Source organism: Brachycentrus maculatus, unplaced genomic scaffold, assembly GCF_059751285.1.
Source record: "Brachycentrus maculatus isolate JH-2025_06_01 unplaced genomic scaffold, ASM5975128v1 h1tg000152l, whole genome shotgun sequence".
Taxonomy (NCBI): Eukaryota; Metazoa; Arthropoda; class Insecta; order Trichoptera; family Brachycentridae; genus Brachycentrus; species Brachycentrus maculatus.
Genome location: NW_028280905.1, coordinates 725,712 through 749,721, shown reverse-complemented (window position 1 = coordinate 749,721; position 24,010 = coordinate 725,712). Strand labels below are relative to the sequence as shown.

Below are 24,010 nucleotides of genomic sequence, written 5' to 3'. Positions count from 1 at the left end.
AAGGCTACTAGGCGGCGAGACATCCGCAACAACCTTTCTTAAATTAAAATAAACATTTTGTCTGTTTCCACTCATCTTTGTCCAAATTTAAATTGTTAGGATCTTTGTACAACATGAAGCCAGCCTTCTCTTTTAACAAGAAAAAGCTATGATGCTCTGCATAGCTTCTTCTTGGTCTTCCTCTTCCTTTCTTCCCTTCTATTTTGGTAGTAATATGGTCGCTGTGCCGTCCTAGGATATGACTAGATCGCCGTACTTTATTACGTTGTCTCTGTATAATTAACGATAAAGTTAATACAGCATCAATGTAATGCGGTACTCTGTGTATCACTGGATGCGAATAGGGGTCAGAAGAAATGAAGATTCAATAAGAAAGGCATATTTAGTTTGGAGAAACAAATGTTAAATTTAAAAAAATAACATGGATGGAATAGTAGTACACTTAATTAAATTAGTACATTTTCACATAAAATAACTAAATATAATCAAGTTAATAATATGTTGCCATCATTGCATTTACGAAGTCCAAAAAACTCAACATATCTCAATTCTGTCAACAACAAAAAGTATTAGGTAGTGTTGACAAGATATTATAAATTTATTTCTTCGGTAACATAATTTTTTTGTACAATAAAAGCAGCCATCATGTCAACAAACAGTTCTTAGTTAACCGTCACCATTGACTACCCTGTATGTACCAACATTCTCTATAATTTCGGTTAACATCAATGGTTTTATTAGCTGTAAATTTATGATTTTAATTCTGTTATATGCCCATCTATACAGTGTAGTGGTGGGCGTGTTTGATTACCATGCTAAAGGTCCTGAGTTTGATTCCCCGGGCGATCAAAACAAATAATTTTTCCCTCTATAAGACTGGGCACCTCTCTTTCATATAATTAACGATCAAGACAATATTACTTTGATGCGATGCAATACCCTATGCATTATTCGAAGGAGATTTCATCTCGCTTTCTTTTCTTTTCCACATCCATAGAACACTGCATCAAATGGATACAATGTGAACAGTTATCATATTGTTTGCGGATAATGCCTAAAAGCGTCTTTTACATACTGTTAGTAGAGAGCGGGAGATGCTTATAAGCGTTCTATTTGCTTACTTTTGGTAGAACGTGAGAGATGGCAAAAAAAAATTGTACGGATCGGAAATGGGTTTGCGGTTACTTGTGATTTGAATACGATCCTAATTTGCATACTAATTAGAGTCGAGGTTGATGAAAAAACCGCCCGACAATAAGTTAATACGTGTTTTTGTCAGTAGTGTCATTTATTAATATGACTTCATCTAGTCTCCGGATTTTTACACCATGTTGGATTTAGTTATAACTATTAGGAGCTATTTCTTGAATGGTATTCTTTGAATGGTATTCAGTCTAGAGCTTTACACATTGTTTTGGTGAAAGGGTAAGGTGTTTTATGAGAGATATTACAGTTTTTTTTAACCTGTAACACTTGTTGTTGTCATTACGCAAAATGACAGGCACCAAGGGCTGGAAAATTTCAGGGGCACCGCTACACAAAGTGTTGAGTTGATCATTAATTATGTATATGAAAGCAAGGTGCGCTTCAGATATCAGTCCAGGATAAAATTAAATAAACATAATGGTAAAAAATTCACCTTTAGCATGGAACCCAAATGCGCTAACCATTATACTGTGGAGGACAACATTATACATGAACGACATATGTAGGATTATTACGCCACAAGCAATTCTTGCCAACATTAGGTTACACAGGAGTGCTCATTATAAGGGCTGATACGATGGGTAATATGTTCTCGATGGGGAACAAAGATAGATAGAGCTCTTTATGTGACTACAATCTGTGTAGATCTATTGTGATAATGTATATAACAGGGTTGATATATGTATAAACAGCTCTGTGCTCCACTTATTGAACTATAAAAGTAACATAATTTAAGCAGAAAAATGAAATTATATGAAATTAGGAATGGCTAATTTATGACTCGTAGTAGGGCGTCCCATTTATTCATACTAAATACAATGTAACACTATACTATACATGGTAATCACATTTCATTTAACAAACTCTTCCCTATTTTTAAAACATTATACATATTAATATTAAATTATATTATACCTATGTATATTTTAAACATTTTAATATACTAAAAAATTCTCTATTTATCTGAGAAAAAACAATTCAAATAATGCTTAAATGGTTCTATGTAACATTACTGGTCATTTTGGTGGTTGTTTTCGTCACAGATCACATTTTTGGTGCTCTGTGACCATTTCAAACGCTACACCAAGGAGAATTATTATACGTCTTGTGAAATTCTATTCTCATTTTTTAAATGATTATGTAAGCGAATCTAAACATTTTTTTCAAAAGTTGTATTTTAATTTAAACTGCGAATGTATAGTGTAAAAACTTAAACAATTGTGTCATTTGATTTTCTATTTTGTGTTATTAGCTGAGAGAAGGCACTATAGTGTTTGATTTGATTGATAATTTTCTTGAATCAGATTGATGTAATATGTATTTAAATTAAACATTAATGGTCAATAAAATTAAAGAAGAATATCACCCATTACAGAATATCACTAGTTATTGTTTATAATGTTTTACATATTGATTTACGTATTAATTATGTATGTAAATATGGCAGATCTGTAAAAATATTTTTTAAGCACCTTTATCATCATCTTCATGGCCAATTTTTATAAAATTATTCATAGATTTTTAGAAAAATAGAAGATTCAATGTGGTTTCTGGAGATTCAAGCTTTAGAAAATAAGATCTTTATCATATCTACATGTGTATATTATTTTAAAACATTATTGATATTCGTGCAGTCTTTGTGTCGTTTATTATTACAGATATTGGAAGGCTTCAATATGATTTCTATTGTTCTCTCATTTTTGTAATCATGTATTATGTTATCATGTATTTTTGAAGGAGTCAGTGTGAGTATTGAGATCATTTGGAAATTAAAAAATTAATTAATTATTTTTACATTCGACAATTTTAGTAGCAAAGATATTCATGCTATGTAATTTTAAAATATACGATTTTCGTGTTAAGAAACTAATTATTACAAAATGGCATTGTAAATTTAAATTACATAAACTACATAAATACTAATAGTAACAAAAATATACTTGCTATCAGTAGTAAAAAAACCCTATGTTTCTAAACCAATATATCTATTAAGTATCATTGCCGGTCCCGAACCGGATACAAAAAGAGGAGAGTTCCCGGGTAAAGTCAGCAGCCTACCTAGGGTAAAAACAAGAGCAATCTCGCAGCCCTGAAAACCAAGCTATGGAACACGGTAGATCCCCAACACTGACCAATGCAAGGAAAAGGATAAAATGATTTCGGAAACAGAATGAAACAAGATTGGCGTGCTGAAATATATAAAATGTCATGGAACAATAAAAGCAAGAAGAAATTGCAGAACTGAATCATCATAAGGTGGACATTTGCAGAATATCGGAAACAAAAAAGACGGGTCAGGAAAGTTCATAACACTTTAACTATATTTTGATTCACAGCGGAAAGGAGAAACATCTCAAAGCCAACTCAGGTGTGGATCTTCTCCTACATGAGAAATATGAAGACTCAATGACAATATTGAATATGTAAACCATCGAATACTAAAGGCTTCACTTAATATAGAAGGAATTCGAATAAATATAATTAGTGCATACGCTCCTGACATTACTAAACCTGTAGAAGAATCTAAAGATAGTTACTCACTATCGCAGGAAACTATAAACCTCACACCAAAATCAGAAAAACAGATCAAGTTAAGAGATTTTAATGCCAGGATGGGAGACATTGTTCTAGATGGCATAAAACAAAGACTTAATGAAACTATTTTACTAAAAATAATAATGTTGAAATGCTAATAGACATATGTGCGCGAACCATAATGAGAATTTGTAACACATATTTTCAACATGAAATCCAACATAAATATGCATTTGAGAATACAAGAGATGATAAATATACAATTGATTACATTATAACTGATAGAAAGATTCACCCATCTACAATAGAGGATGTGAGGGTATTATCTTTGGCAAACATAGGCTTTGATCATCATCTGGTACTGTAAATTACAGTTAAAACAACCAAAAATGAAGAACAGAAAACCAAAAATCATCAATTGGATCAATCTTCAATCTATCGAAAATGAAAGCAAAAGGGTTCTGTACATAAACAGGGTAACCTGCTATATAACACATTGTGAAATATTCAACAATGATGACGAAGAAAGGGCTTGGGAAAAGATGATATCCAATACACTTAAAGCAGCAAACTAAGCCCTGGGATAAAAGAGGGTAAATATAAACGCTAAGGCCAATTCCGCTAAACCGCTACGGCCAATGAAGAAGTCAAAGTATTAAGGCTGGGCTACACCATAGGAGAAAAAAAACATTGACATTATATGCTGTGTAGATGAGGCTGTCCTTACTGACAATTCCGAAGACGATCTTCAGAGACTGCTCTATATAGATTCAATCTTTCATATCAAAGATTCAACATGAAAATCTCCACAGACAAAACAAAGAGCATGGTCTCATCGAGACATCCAGTACGATGCAAACTTGCAATTAACAATAAAATCATTCATGCGAGAATTCTTACAATTGTCTGAACCTATAAAAACATAATTGTCTCACAATATCATGTCAATAGATTCTTCCTTTCTCCAAAAATGAATATAAGTACCTACATTCCCCATTACCTATTGGACACTTGAACACTCAACTATTGTTTTCTCCCTTAAATTATCACTGCACACGTTATAACTATTACTTAAGCACCTAGAATTGTACAGCTATATAAGGACCCTCAGTCTGTTTAATCTTCACAGTAGTTTGAAAATGCCATAACAAGGCGAAACAATCGTCACAATTTTTTTATGTGGTTTTAATAATAAAATACAATTTAGTACTCTTAGAATTTAGGTGTTTTTTTACGCCTGCGTAAAAGTTAGGATTTTTGCCTGAGGTTTTTGTCAAAGATTGGGAATTATTACATAATGGATAAATACTTTTTCAGCATTACAAACAGACAGGAGAATGTCAAAAGACCGGCTGAATTTGCTGTTCTTGAGGTGCTGGACATCAAATCTTTCCCTGGAATGAAAAAAGAATTTTGTAAAAATCAAGATACGTTATTGTAGAAATTGCATTGATGGCATATTGATATTCGATGTAATCACGTCATAATTATTGTATTGTTGGTTTAACCTGTTGACTGCCAACTTAGTAGTTGTGTATACTCATAGGTTGCGTTCTTTGCTAGGACACCGACTACGAATATCTCGTACTGTGTTTACTTGCCATATTCGTGCAGCTATCATGAAATTCCTAGTACTGTATATCAGTGCTAATATGGATAGATGGCTTCTAGGAAGAGATCAAAAAATCGATGTTGGCTTATATGAACAGAAAATTTATTAATAAATGAACAGAAATTATAATTATGTACTATTGTTAGAGTTTTTAATAATATAATATGATTACAACATTTTGAGTGTGTCCAAATACTTGTTCACAAAATCTGGATTATCTCCAATTACAGGAGTTATTTTCATATTATTTTTTGACATCTCATCAAAGATGAAGAAGAATATGGAAGTCTGGGCATTTACGGGGCTGACGACCGTCATCGGCTGGTTTAAGTGATCACTTTACACACGTGTAACATTCACCAATTCTACCCATTATTGACAACCACACTACTCAAATTCTTGGAAGTTCTATATATATGAACCAATTTAGAAACCTTGTTCTTGAATCACTAGAACTTCACTAGAGACATCTATTGGTGAGATGTAAAGAAGCTTTTTACTAAGCAGAAACTCTTATACTAGTATGTGAGATCCGAATCCTGGATTATAATCACACACATGAGAAACGCCAGAAAATACCATTTTCATTTTTATTATTAAGCTTATAATTTGACCAGATAATTTATTTACAACATTTTGAGTGTGTCCAAATACTTGTTCACAAAATCTGAATTCTGAAAATTGCCGTGGCAGTCAACGTGTTACCCACAGCATAGCATGCCCGGGTACAGCTGGTATAATCAATAGATCATCAAATAATATTGTAGTCTGTCTGTCTGTAATAAATTTACAAACATGGTTTGCTTTTGGTATGTTGTGTTACTTATTTTATTTATTGTTACGGCATTCACTTTGTGGTAAGACACTTGTTTTTTACCACTTGAGTTACATAAGTTTCAGAAGCTACAGATACATATTTAGACCCAAAAATGGAAGCATCTGTAGGTTCCAAAACTGGTCGTTAACATAAATATAACTCAAGTGGTAAAAAACAAGTGTTCTCATTTACAATTTTATGTTACTTACATTTTTGAGCAATAATTTTCTCACAGCAACATGTCCGAATGCGAACATACTCCGAACAATCTGTGGCATCTAAAGTACATCCGTCCGGACCCAAGTAACATGTATGTATTACATATGGGAAGACCTCTGTAAAAATAAAACAAAACATTTTGAATATCAACATGTATGAATGTATCGTAGTCATACATGAGAAAGTGACCAAGTGCATTTTTTACAAAAATGTGATCATTGACTATTTGATATCTTACTAGCCTCCGTAGTGTAGCGGTCAGCTACCGTTCTGGAGGTCCCGGGTTCGATTCCCAGGGAGGGGTCACATAAATATAAGTGATTTTTCACTCTAATATTTATTCAATATCACCCTGGACTGGACCTGAAGCGGAGTGCTGATCACCTTTCTTTCATATGTTAATGATCAAGATAACACTGCTTCTATACGATGTAATGTCCTATGCACCATTGGGTGCAGATAAGGGTTAGAAGAAAAAGAATTTACATATTTAAGGCCCAGTATTCGATAAGCCGCAACTGAATTTTCCCTAAATCCAGGTAACATTTTTTACATATCGCTCACTCCTTTCAAGAACGTCATAAATCAAAAATCGTCAATTTTCAGTTGTGCATGTTTTCGGAATGCCCAGAAAACGTACTATATCCCAGCAAAAGCGGCATATTTTTAACTTTATATTTACCCGCTTCAGGGCAGAAAGTATTGTTTTTGCATTTTGAAGAAAAGGTATTGCTTAATATTTTTTTTAAATATACTAAATATTTTTCAAATGTAGAAAAAACCTTCAGGTTTTACCTAAAAAGGTCTGTTGCACAGTAAAAAGTTCAGTAAGTGGCTTGATATTTATTTTTAATACCTTGTATTATATTTTTTAACTTTAAAAACGTTCTCCTGAAAAATCAAGTATTTTGATATATGACGTTCTTGAAAGGAGTGAGCGATATGTATGTACAAGGTTAGAATTGTAGTTCAACAAGTTTTCGCTAGATGTCGTTAGTATTCGCAGTGCGCAAGCGTAGCTGCGCCGGCTTTGCATACATGGTCCCATACACCGGCGCGCCGGCGGCGTAGGGCAGTGTTCCGCAAACTTTTTCTGTTCAAGGTTCTACACCTACCAAATCGAGAAATTTTTAAGGTACAGCAAAGAAAAAAAAAACGTTTATTTAATATTTATTTATTATTAAAATTAATATAATGCGAAAACATATAACATATTATGTTTAATGCGAAATGTGATGTTGATAAGGCTGCTCTCATCTCTTCGTTGATCATCATCAGGCGTCTTTTTTTGAAATTTAACAGTAGTCAGAGTCGAAAATCCCAATTGGCACAAGTAAGTCGTGACAAATGGTACAAGAATTGCAATAGCATGCTTTGATAGCAGTGTATATCCATTTTTTATATGCAGCCAAAACTGTGTCTGTTTCGGAAATTTTCAGTTTTAAGGCCCAGCATTCGTTGAGTCGCAACTTAATTATCTCTAAATCCAGGTAACATTTTACGTAACTGATTTATTCTTAAAACACAGTTTTTGCATTGAAAAAATAAGTTTTATTCGAAATAATTATACGTTTTTTAAAAGAAAAGAGTTATTGAAAGGTAAGGAGTTAAAAAAATATTGTATACATATACGAGTATGTACAGTTAACCTTAGTTTAACGCTTTAACGCTAAGATAGGTACCACGTTATCGGAGGGGTGTTACAGGGAAGTTAACGATTTTAAATTTTATTTCAATTTTAAATCTCTCATTTCCGCTAGTTAAAATGTAACAATACAATTTAAAATACTAACCTCTTATAATTGCCTAAGATAAAGGGGTACCTATGTCAACGTTGTAGGGGGGGGGGGTTACTGTATTCTAAAAAACAAAAAATAATCCAATATATTATACATTCTTTAAAAAATCGGGAGTGTTACCTCTCCGGTGGTCTCCGGTGGGAAGAATGCGACTTAACGAATGCTTGGCATTAATGTCCGATCAATTTTTTTCCGCGACACACCAACTAATCAGCACGGCACAGCACACCAGTGTGTCGCGGCACACACTTTGCGGAACACTGGCGTAGGGGAAACCGTGATCAACAAGGCGGTTTTCTCAAGGCGAAGTTTTACATTTGTACTACGACTGGACTGACCCCTGCGATAATCCCTAATGTGGGTAAATCGGGCGTGTATTTGTATGTAGCAGGGAGCATAGACTTATGGTATTCCGATAAGGCGAGACTGTCTGGTAACTAAATTCTGTTATAATGCTCTGACTAATCTCCCTTCCCATTAAAACAATAGGTTTCGTCTCATTTCAGACATCTATAAAACTCGTATATATTGTATCTCCAGGGCTTTTTTCCGTGTAAGGGCGTTTGTCCACTACACGGAATCTTACCGTCCGGCACGTCAGTTAGCGTTTTAAAACGGCGTTCCGGCACTTTTTTCACGGGTATGTATAGATATTTTTTTAATTTTCAAATTCAATTAGACGAAACAATGTTTGTGCTTACGTAATTACAATCTATATTTTTATAATTCGTCAAAATGATTAAATATTTAAATGATATTTGAATAAAAAAAATTAAAAAGCTTTACATGAAGTGAGTTTCGAGACCTCTTTTGTTTAAAAAAAGCCCTGTATATCTCTAACATTGCTCACTCCTTTTAACAACGTCATATATAAAAAATCGTCAATTTTCAGTTGTGCATGTTTTCGGAATGCTCAGAAAATGTACTATATCCCAGCAAAAGCGGCATATTTTAAACTTAATATTTACCCGCTACAGGGCAGAAAGTGTTGTTTTTGCATTTTGAAAAAAAGGTGTTGTTTAATTATTTTTTTAAATAAACTAAATATTTTTCAAATGGAGAAAAAACCATCAGGTTTTACCTAAAAAGATGAGTTGCGCAATAAAAATTCAATATGTAGCTTGATATTTATTTTGAATACATTTTATTGTATTCTTACACCTTAAAAACGATCTCCTGAAAAATCAAGTTTTTTGATATATGACGTTGTTGAAAGGAGTGAGCTATATATCTATTGGGTGAAAAATCAAGTGTTTTACAACAAATATGGCCAATTTATATGTCGCCGTTTTTGTAAGAAATCACCTCAAGGGCGCTTGACAATCTACAGTACCTATAGAAAAATAACAAACAAAATTAACTTGTTAGAGCCACGTCCGGTGGTCAGAACCAAAACTCAAGGGGGTACACGCAAATAAATAATTTAATACGAGACCGGCTCCGCGCCTTTTTTTAGAATACCTATTGGATTTTTTTTTAGAATATCTATTGAATAAAATAAAAAAACCTTTCAATAACTGCTTTCTTTTCAAAACCATATTTATTTCGAAGAGAAACCCTCTGGAAAGCGTCAATTTTTCTCCTTTCTGCTGCTTTTATGGTCCACGTTTCAGCAGCATAGTGAAAAATGAAGGAACTTGCGAAGGAGGGATCAGACGTCGTATGACCATTTTCAAAAGTGCAATGTCTGAGCTAATAACACCAAGATAGAGCTTGTCAGCTTGTCACACCATTTTTCTCGATGCTAACTAAATGCCTTTGGGTAAATAAATTTAGTAGCGCGACGTCGAATTAGCGCGAAATTTACGTCGTTTTGACCTTACACGGTGTTGAATCTCTGAACAACGCGAGGAAGGGTAGAAAAATACACAATAGCATTACCTAAATACATCTTGTCGCAGCAGCAGTGGTCGTTGATGACTTGCGGCCCGGTGCAGTACTCTATCTCCTTGGGGGTACACGCCATGCATCCGGTTGGCGGTGATACTGAAAAGAAACACGTCAAAATTCATTAAACCAGTGGCCGATTTGCCCGCACCACAACATATAGACAAAAAAGGCCCTTTGCCCGTACCCTGTACGGCACAAAAATGGGCATTTGCGGATATGCCCGCACGTGGTCCAGGCACACTTTTTTGACGTATTATTTTATGAGGTCTCTGCGCTTGGACTGTAGTGGATTCTGTCGCCCAACATCGGTATTATTGTAATTTAAAACTATGTGTGTGATAAAGTAAATGAAGATCATGGATCTTCCTCAAAAGATATCTAGAGGAAGACCAAAAAATCATGGATTTTGCAAAGAGAGAACATGGTTCGAAGACATGGCCTAGGTGACGTTGTCCATGACAGAAGGACCTAGAACCTGAGGACGAGGAGAGCTGACCCCAGCAGTCTACAAAGACGATAAGTTGGGATGTATCCAGTGAGAAGAAGCGTACGATGAAGTAAAAAAATATAATAAAGCCGGTAGTCACTAGAAGTTCGTGATTCGTTCGTAAACGCTGGCGTAATATAAAAGTGAACAATAACACGTTAAGCAAACCATCGTAGCATTTATCATGTGATTACATTACTTATGTACACACACTGTGCAGTTACAATGTGTATTACACCGGTGGGTACACAAAGGATCTAAAGAAAGAAATTAGATCGGTAAAAATGCTAATTCAGGCGTCACGTGTCAAAATTTTGTTAACCGACCGGCGCCATTTGCCGACAGCTCCAACCCGCGCTAATTTCCGAGCCGTTTCCACATCAAAGTAGGCTCAATTAATTAAGATTATTAGATCCAGTTAGCGCGAGGAAAAGGGAATATACAAAGTCAATTTACTACAAGTAAGGAAGGCCCACCGCTGTTAGACAATGACCCAATTATGGACAGCGACAATCAACAAGCCGTGCCCCAATGAGTTAAATTACGAGTAGATCTTGCTTAGAGATCATTAACTAATGGGGAATCTGTCAGTATTTAAAAGAATGGATCAATTTCATGATGTGTTAATATTGGCTAATAAATTAATATGAAAAATCACAAGACTATGGGTAACATTCTTATTGAAATCTGTAGAGAAGTAAGGGAGATATTGAGGTTTAAACTTTAGATATTTGAATAAAACGAAAAAACGGACGTCCGTACACGCCATTAAATTTTACGTCATCGGGTGTGTTATGCGGCGTATCCCAAAATGTCTCTGCTTTATAGAACTATAAAAGTAGTAGTGTGGATTGTTTGTTTACCACTACACTACCATTTGTGTTATAATATGAACACGGACCATAGACATCAACAAATAGACCCGCCAATAATTTAGCAATGTTACCAATATTAAAATAAGTCCGTCGTTTCTGTGACGTCATTCATTACCAACCTACGAAAACAACGTTTTTACTAAGGCGAATTTCCCAAAAGAAAATGATGAATGAAAATATTGATTATATCGGCTGTTATAAACACAAAACGAGTTTAGACTCGTTTTGCGTTTTTCATACTCAACCTATGAAGGATTGTGTAAGACACAATCCTTCATAGGTTGAGTATGTTAAATTACATATGTCTCCCGTCTGCAAATGATTCATTATTCCTTATTTGTGGATTAATTTTTAAAACCCTTTTTTATTTGTTAAAAACGAGTAAATACAAACATATTAATATCAACAATTGAATAATAAATGCGTCATTTCAATGCAGTGCCTTATACATCACTTAGGGACCGGAAGAAAATGTCTTAATAAATATTTTATTAATAACTGATGTTCCTATATTCCAATTTAGGAACATTATGTGTCGCATTTACTATTATTTTATTTGTAACATTCTCAAATTATTTTGCAATGCTTTATTAGCCTACATTATACCTGTATAATATTGACATTAATAATAAATAACTATTTAGATTACACAGTCACGGACAGTCTACAGACTGTCCGATAATGGTTCGCCTACCCTACATTATGTTTCATTAACCAAAATGAAAAATATCGTTAATTTATTGCGCCATAAATGATTTATTCTTTGCGTTGGTGTTTTTTTTTCTTAACTCATGGCAATAAAAAGCAGTGTCAATTTTAATTTAATTTATATGTAATGTGGGTATGTTGGTGACACCATGGTGACAACACTACAGCCGCCATCGTGTGCACACCCGCAAAGTCTGGCAAGGGCATTCTAGATTATCTCTCCTAGAAACCAGTCACTCACTTAGAACCACCTAAAAGGACTTTTTTTATAATAAACCAATGTACTAGCGAGTTATAACTGATCATCTTCCACCACATTATTCTTAAGACCCTTATCCACACCCAATGATGCATAGGGCACTGCATTATATAAACGCAGTGTTATCTTGATCGTCAAACACATGAGGGAAAGGTGATCAGCCCTCAGCTACGGGTACTGGTAAAGGGTAATAATGACTAAATATTAGAGTGAAAAAATCACTTTTATTTATTTGACCCCCCCCTGGGAATCGTACCCAGGACCTCCAGTACGGTAGCACGCTGACCATTACACTACGGAGACGGACAATACACTGAATATTTGTATAATTGACAGAATATTTGTAGTCAAAATTATTTGTATTCAGCTATATATTATAAACCCATAATTTCATTTTTTAATTGTTGGCTATATAGATATCCTACTTATTCCCGTATGCACTGCGTTGGGAGCACCCTCCTGGACAAAAATCAATTGGTGAGTTGAAGAAGTTTGAGAAGTGTGGTTGTCAATCGTAGGTAGAATTGGTGAATGTTACACGTGTGTAAAGTCATCACTTGAACCAGCCTATGACGGCCGTAAGTTAGACTTCCATATGCTTCTTCATCTATATTGAGATGTCAAAAAATAATATATATAATTGATTTTTAAAGTGGGCGATAGACGAAATAAATTTGAGAATCACCCGACGAAGGGGCAGGCGGTCACTTTGACCCGGTACTCTATGAGCCATTAGATTCGATTCGAGTCAAATTAGGTAGGTACATACATCATACATCACTCCTTTCAAGAACGTCATAAATCAAAAAACTTGATTTTTCAGGAGATCGTTTTTAAAGTTTAAAAATATAATAAAATGTATTGAAAATATATATATATCAAGCGTCTTATTGAACTTTTTACTGTGCAACAGATCTTTTTAGGTAAAACCTGAATGTTTTTACTCCATTTCAAAAATATTTAGTATATTTAAAAAAAAATAATTAAAAATATCTTTTTTCAATATCCAAAAACAACATTTTCTGCCCTGTAGCGGGAAAATACTAAGTTAAAAATATGCCTATTTTGCTGGGATATAGTACATTTTCTGGGCATTCCGAAAACATGGCCAACTGAAAATTGACGATTTTTGATTTATGACGCTCTTGAAAGGAGTGAGCGATTTGTGTTAGTGGCGAGTAGGTACTTGCACAAGTACTTATCGTTTCTAGTTTCCCGTAGTTCGATCTTCAGTAGCTCGACTGAGGACTGAGGACGTGGCCAGCGTACCGTGGTGACTTATAAATCTAATCATCTGTCAATTTTACATTAAAACGCATATCCAAATGGGCGGGAAACGTGACAGTCGCGAGTCGCCTTGAATTCCGCCATTGTTTGGCGCGCATGAGCAGTTTCATCTTGCTGTTTTTATGTCTATCCAGCTAAAACTAACACACTTTATATCGACGGCATTGTTGTGCTATCGGAAATTATTGTCGTAAGCGAAAAACTTATCGAGTTACGGTCTGGGTTTATAAGAGTGTTCGATTCATTACAGGTAGAAATCCTAGGCGCAATGTAAGTATTAGGTAGAAATGTAAGTATACACATAGATATAAGAATAAACAAGTAAATTCACTACCTGAGTAAAATCAAGAATTAAAACCATACACCTAAGTAACTTCACTGCTAACTTAGAATCATTGAAATGTATAAACTCATGCCTCTAGCGAGATAGCGAGTGTTTTTGCCTAGAATTTTCACTCATGAATTACATGAAATTATAGTAACTTTAAACATAAAGAGTAAATCCACTCACAAGTAGGCATAGGCTATGAAACTTTTAAAGTTGAAGCCTGAGTAGGGACATGATAAACGGTGTTGCATAAGCCGTAGCTAGATTTCAGAGTCACTTGGACGTTAGGTAATTCAAAAATACAGGTAGAAACTGAATATAAAAGTTTCATTTGCAATGTTTTGAGTGTGTCCAAATACGTGTTTACAAAATTGGATTATCTCCAATTATAGGAGTCATTTTTTATATTATTTTTTGACATCTCAACACAGTATAAAAATCGTTTAAAATAAAACATGGAATTAAAACAAATAAAATAAAATAAATAAAGGACAAAAATGTATATTTTCATATTATTTTTTGTCTTCTCAACATATGAAGATGAAGAAGAATATGGAAGTCTGGGCATTTACGGGGCTAACGACCGTCATAGGTTGGTTTAAGTGGAACATGGAACTTCTAATTGTATTGATTAATTTCAAAACAAACTGTTTTAATTAACTAGAATTTCAATGTTCTCAAATCTGGATTATCTGGATTAGGAGTTTTTTTGACATCTCAAAAAAGATGAAGAAGAAATATGGATGTCTGAGCATTTATGGTGCTAAAGACCATCATAGGCTGGTTTAAGTGAATACGTGTAACACTCACCAATTCCACCCATGATTGACAAACACACTCCTCAAATTCTTGGAACTTTGAGTGGAACATACTCTGAACAAAGTTCTTATATTTATCGTATCAAAATTGGTCAACGATGAATATGGGAATGTTCTACGCGACATTGTCAGCACTAGATCACTTACATAGTAAGTCGATAGTCATATTGTGGTATGTCCCTAGTTTTATACAATTTTTCTTTCACTTGACCTTTGATCTTTCCCTTTTCCTCCCTCCCGTCCCTCTTCCAGGTATTGTCATCAAATTACAAATGGGAAATTTTGTAACTGGAATGGTACAAATAACTGCTTTGTATTACTCGTCAATGTAAATGAATTTATGTAACTGTTCTGTTGAATGTCCAAAAAAAGTCTATACCTACATGTGAGTGGATTTATTCTTTATGTTTAAAGTTACTATAATTGCATGTGATTCATCTCGCTATCTCGCTAATGGCACGATTGTCAAATGAATACTCACCGCAAAATAAAGCAGCTTGAGGACTTTGCTATTTTTTGAATGGATTTCATGGTAATGGTAAGAGTCTACAAACTACGATTCATAACAAACATGTATTCATCGTTTAGTTGTGTAAAGTTAGGTGATATAAACGATGTGATTGATTGATTTTTGATGTTTTGACGGCGTCGCGTGATAAAGAATACAAATAACTGATATCATTCCTGGAAACACTAAAAAACTGTGATGATTGAAAAATACAGCGGGTAATTCCATATTTTACGATATACGTAACTAAAATAAATTATTTTTTTAATTCTGTTAAAAGTTTGTTCAAAAGCTACTTAGGTAAGACTTCCCGAGCCACCGCAGTTTTTCGGCAGTGCAGTTTTCGGCAGTTTTTTAGTACAGTGGTTTCCAAAATGGAGTACGTCTTTGAAGGAATATACGAGATCAGACGGAGATCAGAACCGTAGAGACGCTGTTTAGACAAGGGTAATTACAAAGATATTTACTTATTTTTTTTTTACAAAAATGTTAATAATATTAGTATATAACCACTCACCGAGATTTTTATGTCTACCGGTTTCGAGACATACCCGTCTCTTGGTCAGGACAATCACTACTACAGCATGCAAATAATACCACCCTTCACCACTAAAAACTACACAAAATATTTAACACATGCGATTTTTGGTCGACCCGAAGACCAACATGCACTAAAGTTTTCGGTATTTCTTACGAGCCGAGTGTTACTCGGCTCGTAAGAAATACCGAAATTCGAAGCATGTGTAAGACGGAGGATACGTGAGGTGGGGACGGCAACGAAGGCGATACTGGAAGGAACATATAAACAGAATGTCAGAAGACAGACTTCCACGTATCGCCCTCCAAGGCAACCCTGAAGGACGCAGACCCCCAGGCAGGCCTCCGAAAAGATGGAAAGACAGCTGGGAGTCAACATCCCAAGAGCGACATGCGGAGGCACAAACAGATCCCTTGGATCTACAAAAAGAAGAAGAAGAAGAATAACGTTAGGAGGAGCTGACATGACACGCACAGAAGAAGATAAGAATAAAGCTTACTACTGGAGACGTTGAGGGTCCGCGCGGCCTGCCTGGCCTGCGACTGGGAGATCTCGTGCTCCACCACGTAGAGCTCCGGTTCCCTCGTCTTGCTACTCTTCGCCACCGGCTCCTCGGAGGTGGGTCCAGGAGGCAGCATATCCTTTATCACCTTCCACGTGTTGCTGTGCACCTGCTTCTCCTGTGAAATTCATCTCCAGTTAAATTCATTATTCTTCTTTTAACCCTTATCCGCACCCAATGGTGCATAGGGCACTGCATTATATGGAAGCAGTGTTATCTTGAACGTTAAATACACGAAGGAAAGGTGATCAGCTTTCCGCTTCAGGTACCAGTCCAGGGTCATATATCTACCGTCTGGAGACCTCAAATCAAAAAATATAATAACCGAATACAATCTATACAATAAAAATTTATATAATATTGTAATTTTAAATGGACGGTTCCAAGTAATGAATTTATGAATTTACCCCAAGCTCGTAACACGTAGGAACAGTGCTGACCTTATTTTCCTTTAAAAATTATGTAGATTGCCCAGAGCCTTCATCACTTATCAATTTCCGGAAAAGATCTCCGGAAAAGAGTTCCGGTAACACAGACCAGAAACAAAACTTTATTCAAAATCCTCAAAATGCAAAACAAGTCCTACCAAAATTCATGTTTAAATCGAGCCTGCGATATGTGCAATGCTTAATGAAAAAGACATCGATAATGCTTCTTTTAAAACGTTTAAGAGAAATATTGTTGATGTCTATTTGACTATTTGATTATTTGATAAAGAAATATAAGTTTTAATATCATAAAGTTATACTTATGTACTTAACAGCTTTTTTAAATTACTTTTAAGCGAAAACCTGTAATTGGGATTTAATTTATATTATTTTATTATATTTTGTTATTTTTTGTAAATATTCTGTTGGTTTTCCAATAAATAAATAAATAAATTAGTCGTGTATGTATTAAACGTACCTATATACAATACTACAACATTGAACACAACCTAAAAAAGATCTGTTGCACAGTAAAAAGTTCAATAAGTGGCTTGATATTTATTTTTAATACATCGTATTATATTCTTAAACTTTAAAAACGATCTCCTGAAAAATCAAGTTTTTTGATAGATGACTTTGTTGAAAGGAGTGAGCGATATGGCTTTTGAGAGCAATAAGCCCGCCAATGTACTTATTTCTTTTCTGTACGTGAAGTTTAAATAAAAATAAAAATTCAACGTTTGGATCTCTCCTCACCCAAGTCTTGTCTTCCTCCGCCGGTGCAAGAACCTCATTGGACACTATCTCCAGCCCCTCTCCGTCGTACTCCTTAGTGCCCTTCTGCAGGAAGACACCCACGCTGACCAGGAACAGGATGCAGGCGAACCCGGCCAGCACGAAGCACAACTGCAACTTGACGATGTTCCGGCGCAACCAGCCGTCCGACCGGTGCAAGGTGATCGGTATGGACGCCATTATGTTGGCAGTCGGTCAGGACGAAGAAACGGGTGTATCAGATGCACTTGACTTTACTGATGATATCTGGAACAAAAGACAATACAGTATGTTTTACTTTATTACTTCTTTAAATAAAATAATATGTAATTAAATTGCAACTTTGTTTTAAAATCACTATAAATATTTTATTATAACTTAATTATAATGTCTACCGGTTTTGAAGCTAACTGCTTCTTTATCAAGACTGATTAATAGTATTGATAAAGAAGCAGTTAGCTTCGAAACCGGTAGACATTATAATTAAGTTACAATAAAATATTTATAGTGATTTTAAAACAAAGTTACATTTTAATTATTTTATTTTTATATTTTATTTTATTGGAGGGAAGAACAACAGTTACAATATATTACAAATCAGAATATTAAAAAAAATCATGAGTACCAATTACAGTTCTTCACAACTCGGCTGTCCAAACTTAAAACACAGTAAGGGAGATTTTTTTTTCATTTTTGGACTAAGTAGAATCTACTTAGTCCAAAAATGCAAAGAAAACATACTACAAAAAAATTGTCCCTTTCTGTGTTTTGAGTTTGGACAGCCGAACTATGCATAAGAGAAGTCTATATATAAGAAGAGACATGAGACAAGGATGGGATAAAGAGAAAAGATGGCAGTGATAGGAAAAGAAGAAAAGAAAAGGACTGGGAATAGAATTACATTTTAAGGTTTAGATTAAGATTTCGAACAATTTAGCTTTAAAGTTTGAAAGATTGGAGTAAAACATATCAAGGTGGGTACAATGGAAAATCACAAAGTTAGTGCTTCAAATATAAATTATAAAATAATATGTATTGTAAAATACCTAGTCAAATTATAAGCTACATAAAAATTGAAAATCATGTTTTCAGGCGGGCAATTTGTGAATTTAATTCAAGATTCGGATTTTTAATTATTATTTAGCTTTTAATTTGACCAGTGAATTTATCAACAACATTTTGAGTGTGTCCAAATACATACACTGGTAAAATAAAAAAAAATAAAAAATAAATTTTCTAGCGTTTCCCATATACTTATGTGAAAATAATCCAGGTATGGACCTAACATACAAATGTAAGAGTTTCTGCTCAATAAAAAGCTTCCTTCATCTCACCAGAGATATCTCTAGTGAAATTCTAGTCAATTCAAGCAATGTGTTTTGAATTTAAACAATATATATAGGAATTCCAAGAATTTGAGTAGTGTGGTTGTCAATCATGGGTAGAATTGAAATGTATGTTACACGTGTGTAAAGTGATCACTTAAAACAGCATATGACGGTCGTAAGCTCCGTAAATGCCCAGATTCCATGTTCTTCTTAATCTATGTTGAGAAGTCAAAAATAACTCCTATAATTGGAGACAATCCAGATTTGTGAACAGGTATTTGGACACACTCAAAATGCTGTGAATCCCATTTAAATGGTTAAATACAGGGAGGAATGATCTGGTTAATATTTATTTTGTATTTCTCGTTTCAATATCAAACTTTCAACGGTAATTTGCATGATGACGCGATGCCCTAATCACTAGACTGCGACCACGTTCTGAGGACAATTTGTTTTACACTTAATATTCTTAAATAGCATGATTTTATTATAATTTAATTTAATAATATTCTTAGTATACTTAAGTAATAGAATCTTTATTTTACTGTGACATTGGAAATATAGTCAACCTTGAAAGTATCATTTTATTTTTACAACATCTACTATTATTTTATTGTTATTATTAAACAAATATAATAATATACCGTTATGTTTTGTACAATCTTTATTTCCTTATTCATTACTTTTCATTACGTGCAGAAAATTTCGATTTGTTTTTTAAAAATAAATCTCTTAATTTTGCTAATGCCAAAATCCCAAAATCCCAAAACTACACAAATACTTTCTTTTTTGTAATGGGAATTGCATTTATTATTTACCTTGCTTATTATGTACAAGGTTTATAGATCATTTAGTGGATTTTTGTTTCTTCTAGCTAATTAAATATGTTTTTATTTGAATCTGTGTTGGGAACAGGAGGGATCATCTAGTGTGGGTCAAATAGGAACTTCTCTGCATTTGCTCATTGCTGGGAGGAAACCACGTTGCACTCCTCAGGAGAAGGCGGACTGTTGACTGTCATCAGCAGACCTTCCGTTCCACTAGAAGAGGGTTGGGCATTTTGTGTCCTACTTTGGTTTATGTTACCAATGTCCTTCACTATTTTTATCATGTATGATACTACCTCTCGTGACAGTTCCTTATGAACTATCACGGATTCGATGTTGGATAGATCCTCACCCAGGCTCCTGCAACGCGCCTCCAGCTGTTGTCTTTGAAAGCTGAAAAGGGGGCAAAGTATCAACAGGTGAGGGACATCTTGAGGTGTCTCATCATCACACTACACAAATACTTGGTTTAACATAGATTCTACTTTTATAATTTTTATATATAAATACTTGGTTTAACATAGACTCTACTTTTCTACACAAATACTTGGTTTAACATAGATTCTACTTTTATAATTTTATATAGATTTTCCGCCTCCATAGTGTAGCGGTTAGCGCGCTAGGCTACGGGTTCGATTCCCAAGACGGTCAAAATAAATATTTGTGATTTTTCAGTCTTATATTTATTTAATATGACCCTGGACTTTTTTTCACTTTTATGTTTTTCTCTTCATTCGCGTACCATGCAAAATCGTTTCGCGTGCCATAGGTGCGCCATCCCTGTCCTATCATATAACTTATGTGACATAGATAAGATTTATTAAAATTATACTATCGGTAAAACTGGCGCCAATATGTTTACTTCACATGTGTTCCTTATGCAAATGATCATCCGATGGAGCTTGAACAATGCATTAGTCACCGAACAGGGCGATGTGTTAGCCATATTAATTTTTAATCATGATATTCACGGATACGTTTTTCGCTATGATTTTTGGGCGGAACTGAGTATGTATTACCGAAGAGTGTATTATAATTGCTTGAATATGAATTATCGGGTTGCAAAACGAGTAAAGGCGTTTGTGCATTACACGGAATTTTACCGTCCGGCACTTCGGTTAGGGCGATTGTCCACTACCCGGAATTTGACCGTCCGGTAGTCCGGTTTTGAAAAATGAAAGCGACTACGACAGTTTAGCGTGATCAAATTTACGCGCAACGTGTACACGCACCGATCAACAGCACCGATCCGAAAAAATACGAACAAAAGCACAAGCCAATCCAAGCCAATCGTCGTTTTAAAACGCTAACTGACGTGCCGGACGGTAACATTCCGTGTAATTCCGTGTAGTGGACAAACGCCCTTAGCGTTTTAAAACGATGATGGCTTGGATTGGTTTGTGCTTTTCTCCATCTTTCTTCGGATCAGTGTTCTTGATCGGTGCGTGAACACGTTGCGCGTAAATTCGATCACGCTAAACTGTCGTAGTCGCTTTTATTTTTCAAAACCGGACTGCCGGACGGTAAAATTCCAGGTAGTGCACAAGCTGCCTTACGATTGTTTTTATACGAGCTTATCAGAGGCGTGCGGCGAGTGATAAATGATTGACATAGCCATTTGACCAAAAATGTGCCTCATCGGTAAACAAAATTTTGCTTTGAAAAAGAGCATCAAGCTGAATATTGTTTTCCGTCCATTCACCGAGCCTACGACGCGCATAATGGTCATTCAGTCTATTCATGGTAAAATGGCAAAACGTACTGACTACAAACCAACTGTCAACTGTCAAATTGACAGTGTGTAAAACATCATATATGTACTTCAATATTGTTTTGTCGTTTGAAACGCGTTAATTTTTGTTTATAAAATGGCGATAATTGAACACTGCGTACAAAAATGGCAGATATTCCTTCAAGGGAGCGTTTAAAAGCAGCGCAAGAAAGACAAATTATTTCATGTATTGTATGTGGAAAATAAACCCCGTTTAGCGCGCTGTTTTGCTAACACGGATTACCAGCCCTAAGCGGGGTATAACTGTACATTTATATAGAATTTGAGATCACTCGTGGACAAATAATGACGATGTAGATTGAATTTTCCGGACGTATCCAGCTCAAGAAAAGTGATTTAAAAAAAATATACTGAAAATTCAGGAACATTGAAATGTGAAATTGCTAACCCATCCGCATATCAGAATTTTTATATGTGTACAAATATACTTAGTTATTGAATGTATCCCCGAAAGTTAAAAAAATCCCCCCCCGCCCCGGAGGGGATGTGACATGGTTTGTCAAACAATGACGCGCTAATTTTTTGCATTGGATAAAACGAAAACAAACATAGAAATAACATTTATTTATTTATTTTATTTTATTTGTTGGCGAATTGTACAGTTTTACATTTAAAAAGTATATAATAAAAATTGTTAAATTAATAAAAATAAAGCCAATTTAACAATTCCACATTTATGTTATAATAACCATTAAAACATTAAGAGATTTAAAAAAAAGAGTGGGAGCGTGTGTGTGTGAGGAAGGGAGTAAAAGGGTAAGGGTATGGTTTAAAAAATATAATTTGCAGGAAGGAAAAGGAAAGGAGAGGAATTAATGAGAGTGTTTAAAGGAAGGAGATTTAAATGCAGAAAAAGGTAGCACGCACTAAACGTATTGATTTTCGTGAAATAAAACAGTCCACCAAATCATAATGCTCGCGTGTGACTCATACTTAATCGATTGTTGCGCGGTATGATCGATAATCCTGAAATTATCCAGAGCATTGGTCTGTATGTTCCCGATAGTTACCTAAGACAGCGTCGGCATAGATTGTTTCAGATTCCTATACACAGGACCAACCTGCCGATGGTTATGCCTGTAGGAAGAGCTACCGCTATGTTGAACAGTATCTCATTGGATATTAATCTGTTCCATGTGTACGAAGGAGTTTTCCGAAGCGAGATTCTTCTACACATTTAACAAGAGTCTTCTTGCGTAATTTTTAATTTGTTTTTTTAATGTATACGCCTTAAATGTTTGTTTGTAATGTATATTAATTATTGAATAAATTGAAATTGAAATTGAAATACTTTTGAAACGTCAAAGGCGTTCAAATTCAACCGAATTATAAAAATAAACTGTCCCATAAAATTACATTGACTATTTTACCAATAAATATGGTCCATATAACTATGTATTACGCGTGTCTTTTATCGAGTTTCTAGTTCAGAAATGTGATGAATTGACAAACAAAAAAAAACTTAAAAACGTAAAAATAACACAGTGGATCATTACGCCTGGGATGTAAAAGTTTTGAAATATAACTGATTTTAGTTGATATTTTGATCAAAAGGATAATTCTATCCTTACAGGGACATCTTTGGTCAAATCCCGTCAATAAATTCGTATAAAAATAATAAGAAATGATGCGTTATCAAAAGATTTCTTTACTGATTTACACATATCAAACGAAACTATCTTCATAATATTAATTACCCAAAGAGACGTGGCTTACACCGCGGCTGATATGCGAATGTAAAATATTCTTAGCCGCCAAGATATGGCGGCTGGTATGCCGATGGGTTAAGAGGCTTAGAAAATATTTATCAGGGAAACATGCGAGATCAAAGATGTCGTTAGGTGGGGAAGGCAACGAAGGAGACAATGGTAGGCGCGTGTGAGGAGAATGGAACCATCCAGACTCCCCCACATCGCACTGTACGACCAACCCCATGGTAGACGATTCCCGGGCAGACCACCAAAGAGATGGATCGATACAAGGCCTACAACAAGATGAAGAAGAAAATATTTACCAGGAACGCATCAGAAGAGCAGTGTGTACCTACATGAACATTGTGCGCAAGTACAAACATATTGTTAAATTATTCTCGTCATGGCTACAAAACTAAGAGAGTGGAATCAGCCAACCGCAGGTGTTCGGCTGCAAAGGACGAACGTGTCCTGCGTGAGGATTTAGGATTAAAGGTACAAACATTGCATTATTTTGTTATTACCAACTAACTACCCATCACCCCACATTCCGCAGGGAGAGACAGAGAGAGCAGAACACCACACCAATCCGTCTCTACAAACAATCTTCGCCTCTTCCACATTCATGCATCTTCTCATTATTATCACTATCCCTTGTCCGTATCCTAATGGTGCGTAGTGCACTGCGTCATACAAACGCAGTGTTATCTTGATCGTTTACA

At 35.0% G+C, this 24,010-nt stretch overlaps 1 protein-coding gene across 1 annotated transcript in view; it reads right to left on the bottom strand.

Moving 5' to 3' along the window:
• Positions 1-2,437: 2,437 nt before the first annotated feature.
• The window catches only part of LOC148308712 (uncharacterized), a 49,370-nt gene continuing 27,797 nt past the window's right edge, over positions 2,438-24,010 (bottom strand). The window contains exons 2-6 of the mRNA XM_088261274.1: positions 17,633-17,917; positions 16,386-16,566; positions 10,070-10,174; positions 6,380-6,505; positions 2,438-5,135 (exon numbers count right to left, since the gene is read on the bottom strand). Of these exons, the coding sequence (XP_088117400.1) occupies positions 5,032-5,135; positions 6,380-6,505; positions 10,070-10,174; positions 16,386-16,566; positions 17,633-17,851 (735 nt within the window). The 5' untranslated portion in view covers positions 17,852-17,917 and the 3' untranslated portion in view covers positions 2,438-5,031. The remainder of the gene's footprint in view (positions 5,136-6,379; positions 6,506-10,069; positions 10,175-16,385; positions 16,567-17,632; positions 17,918-24,010) is intronic.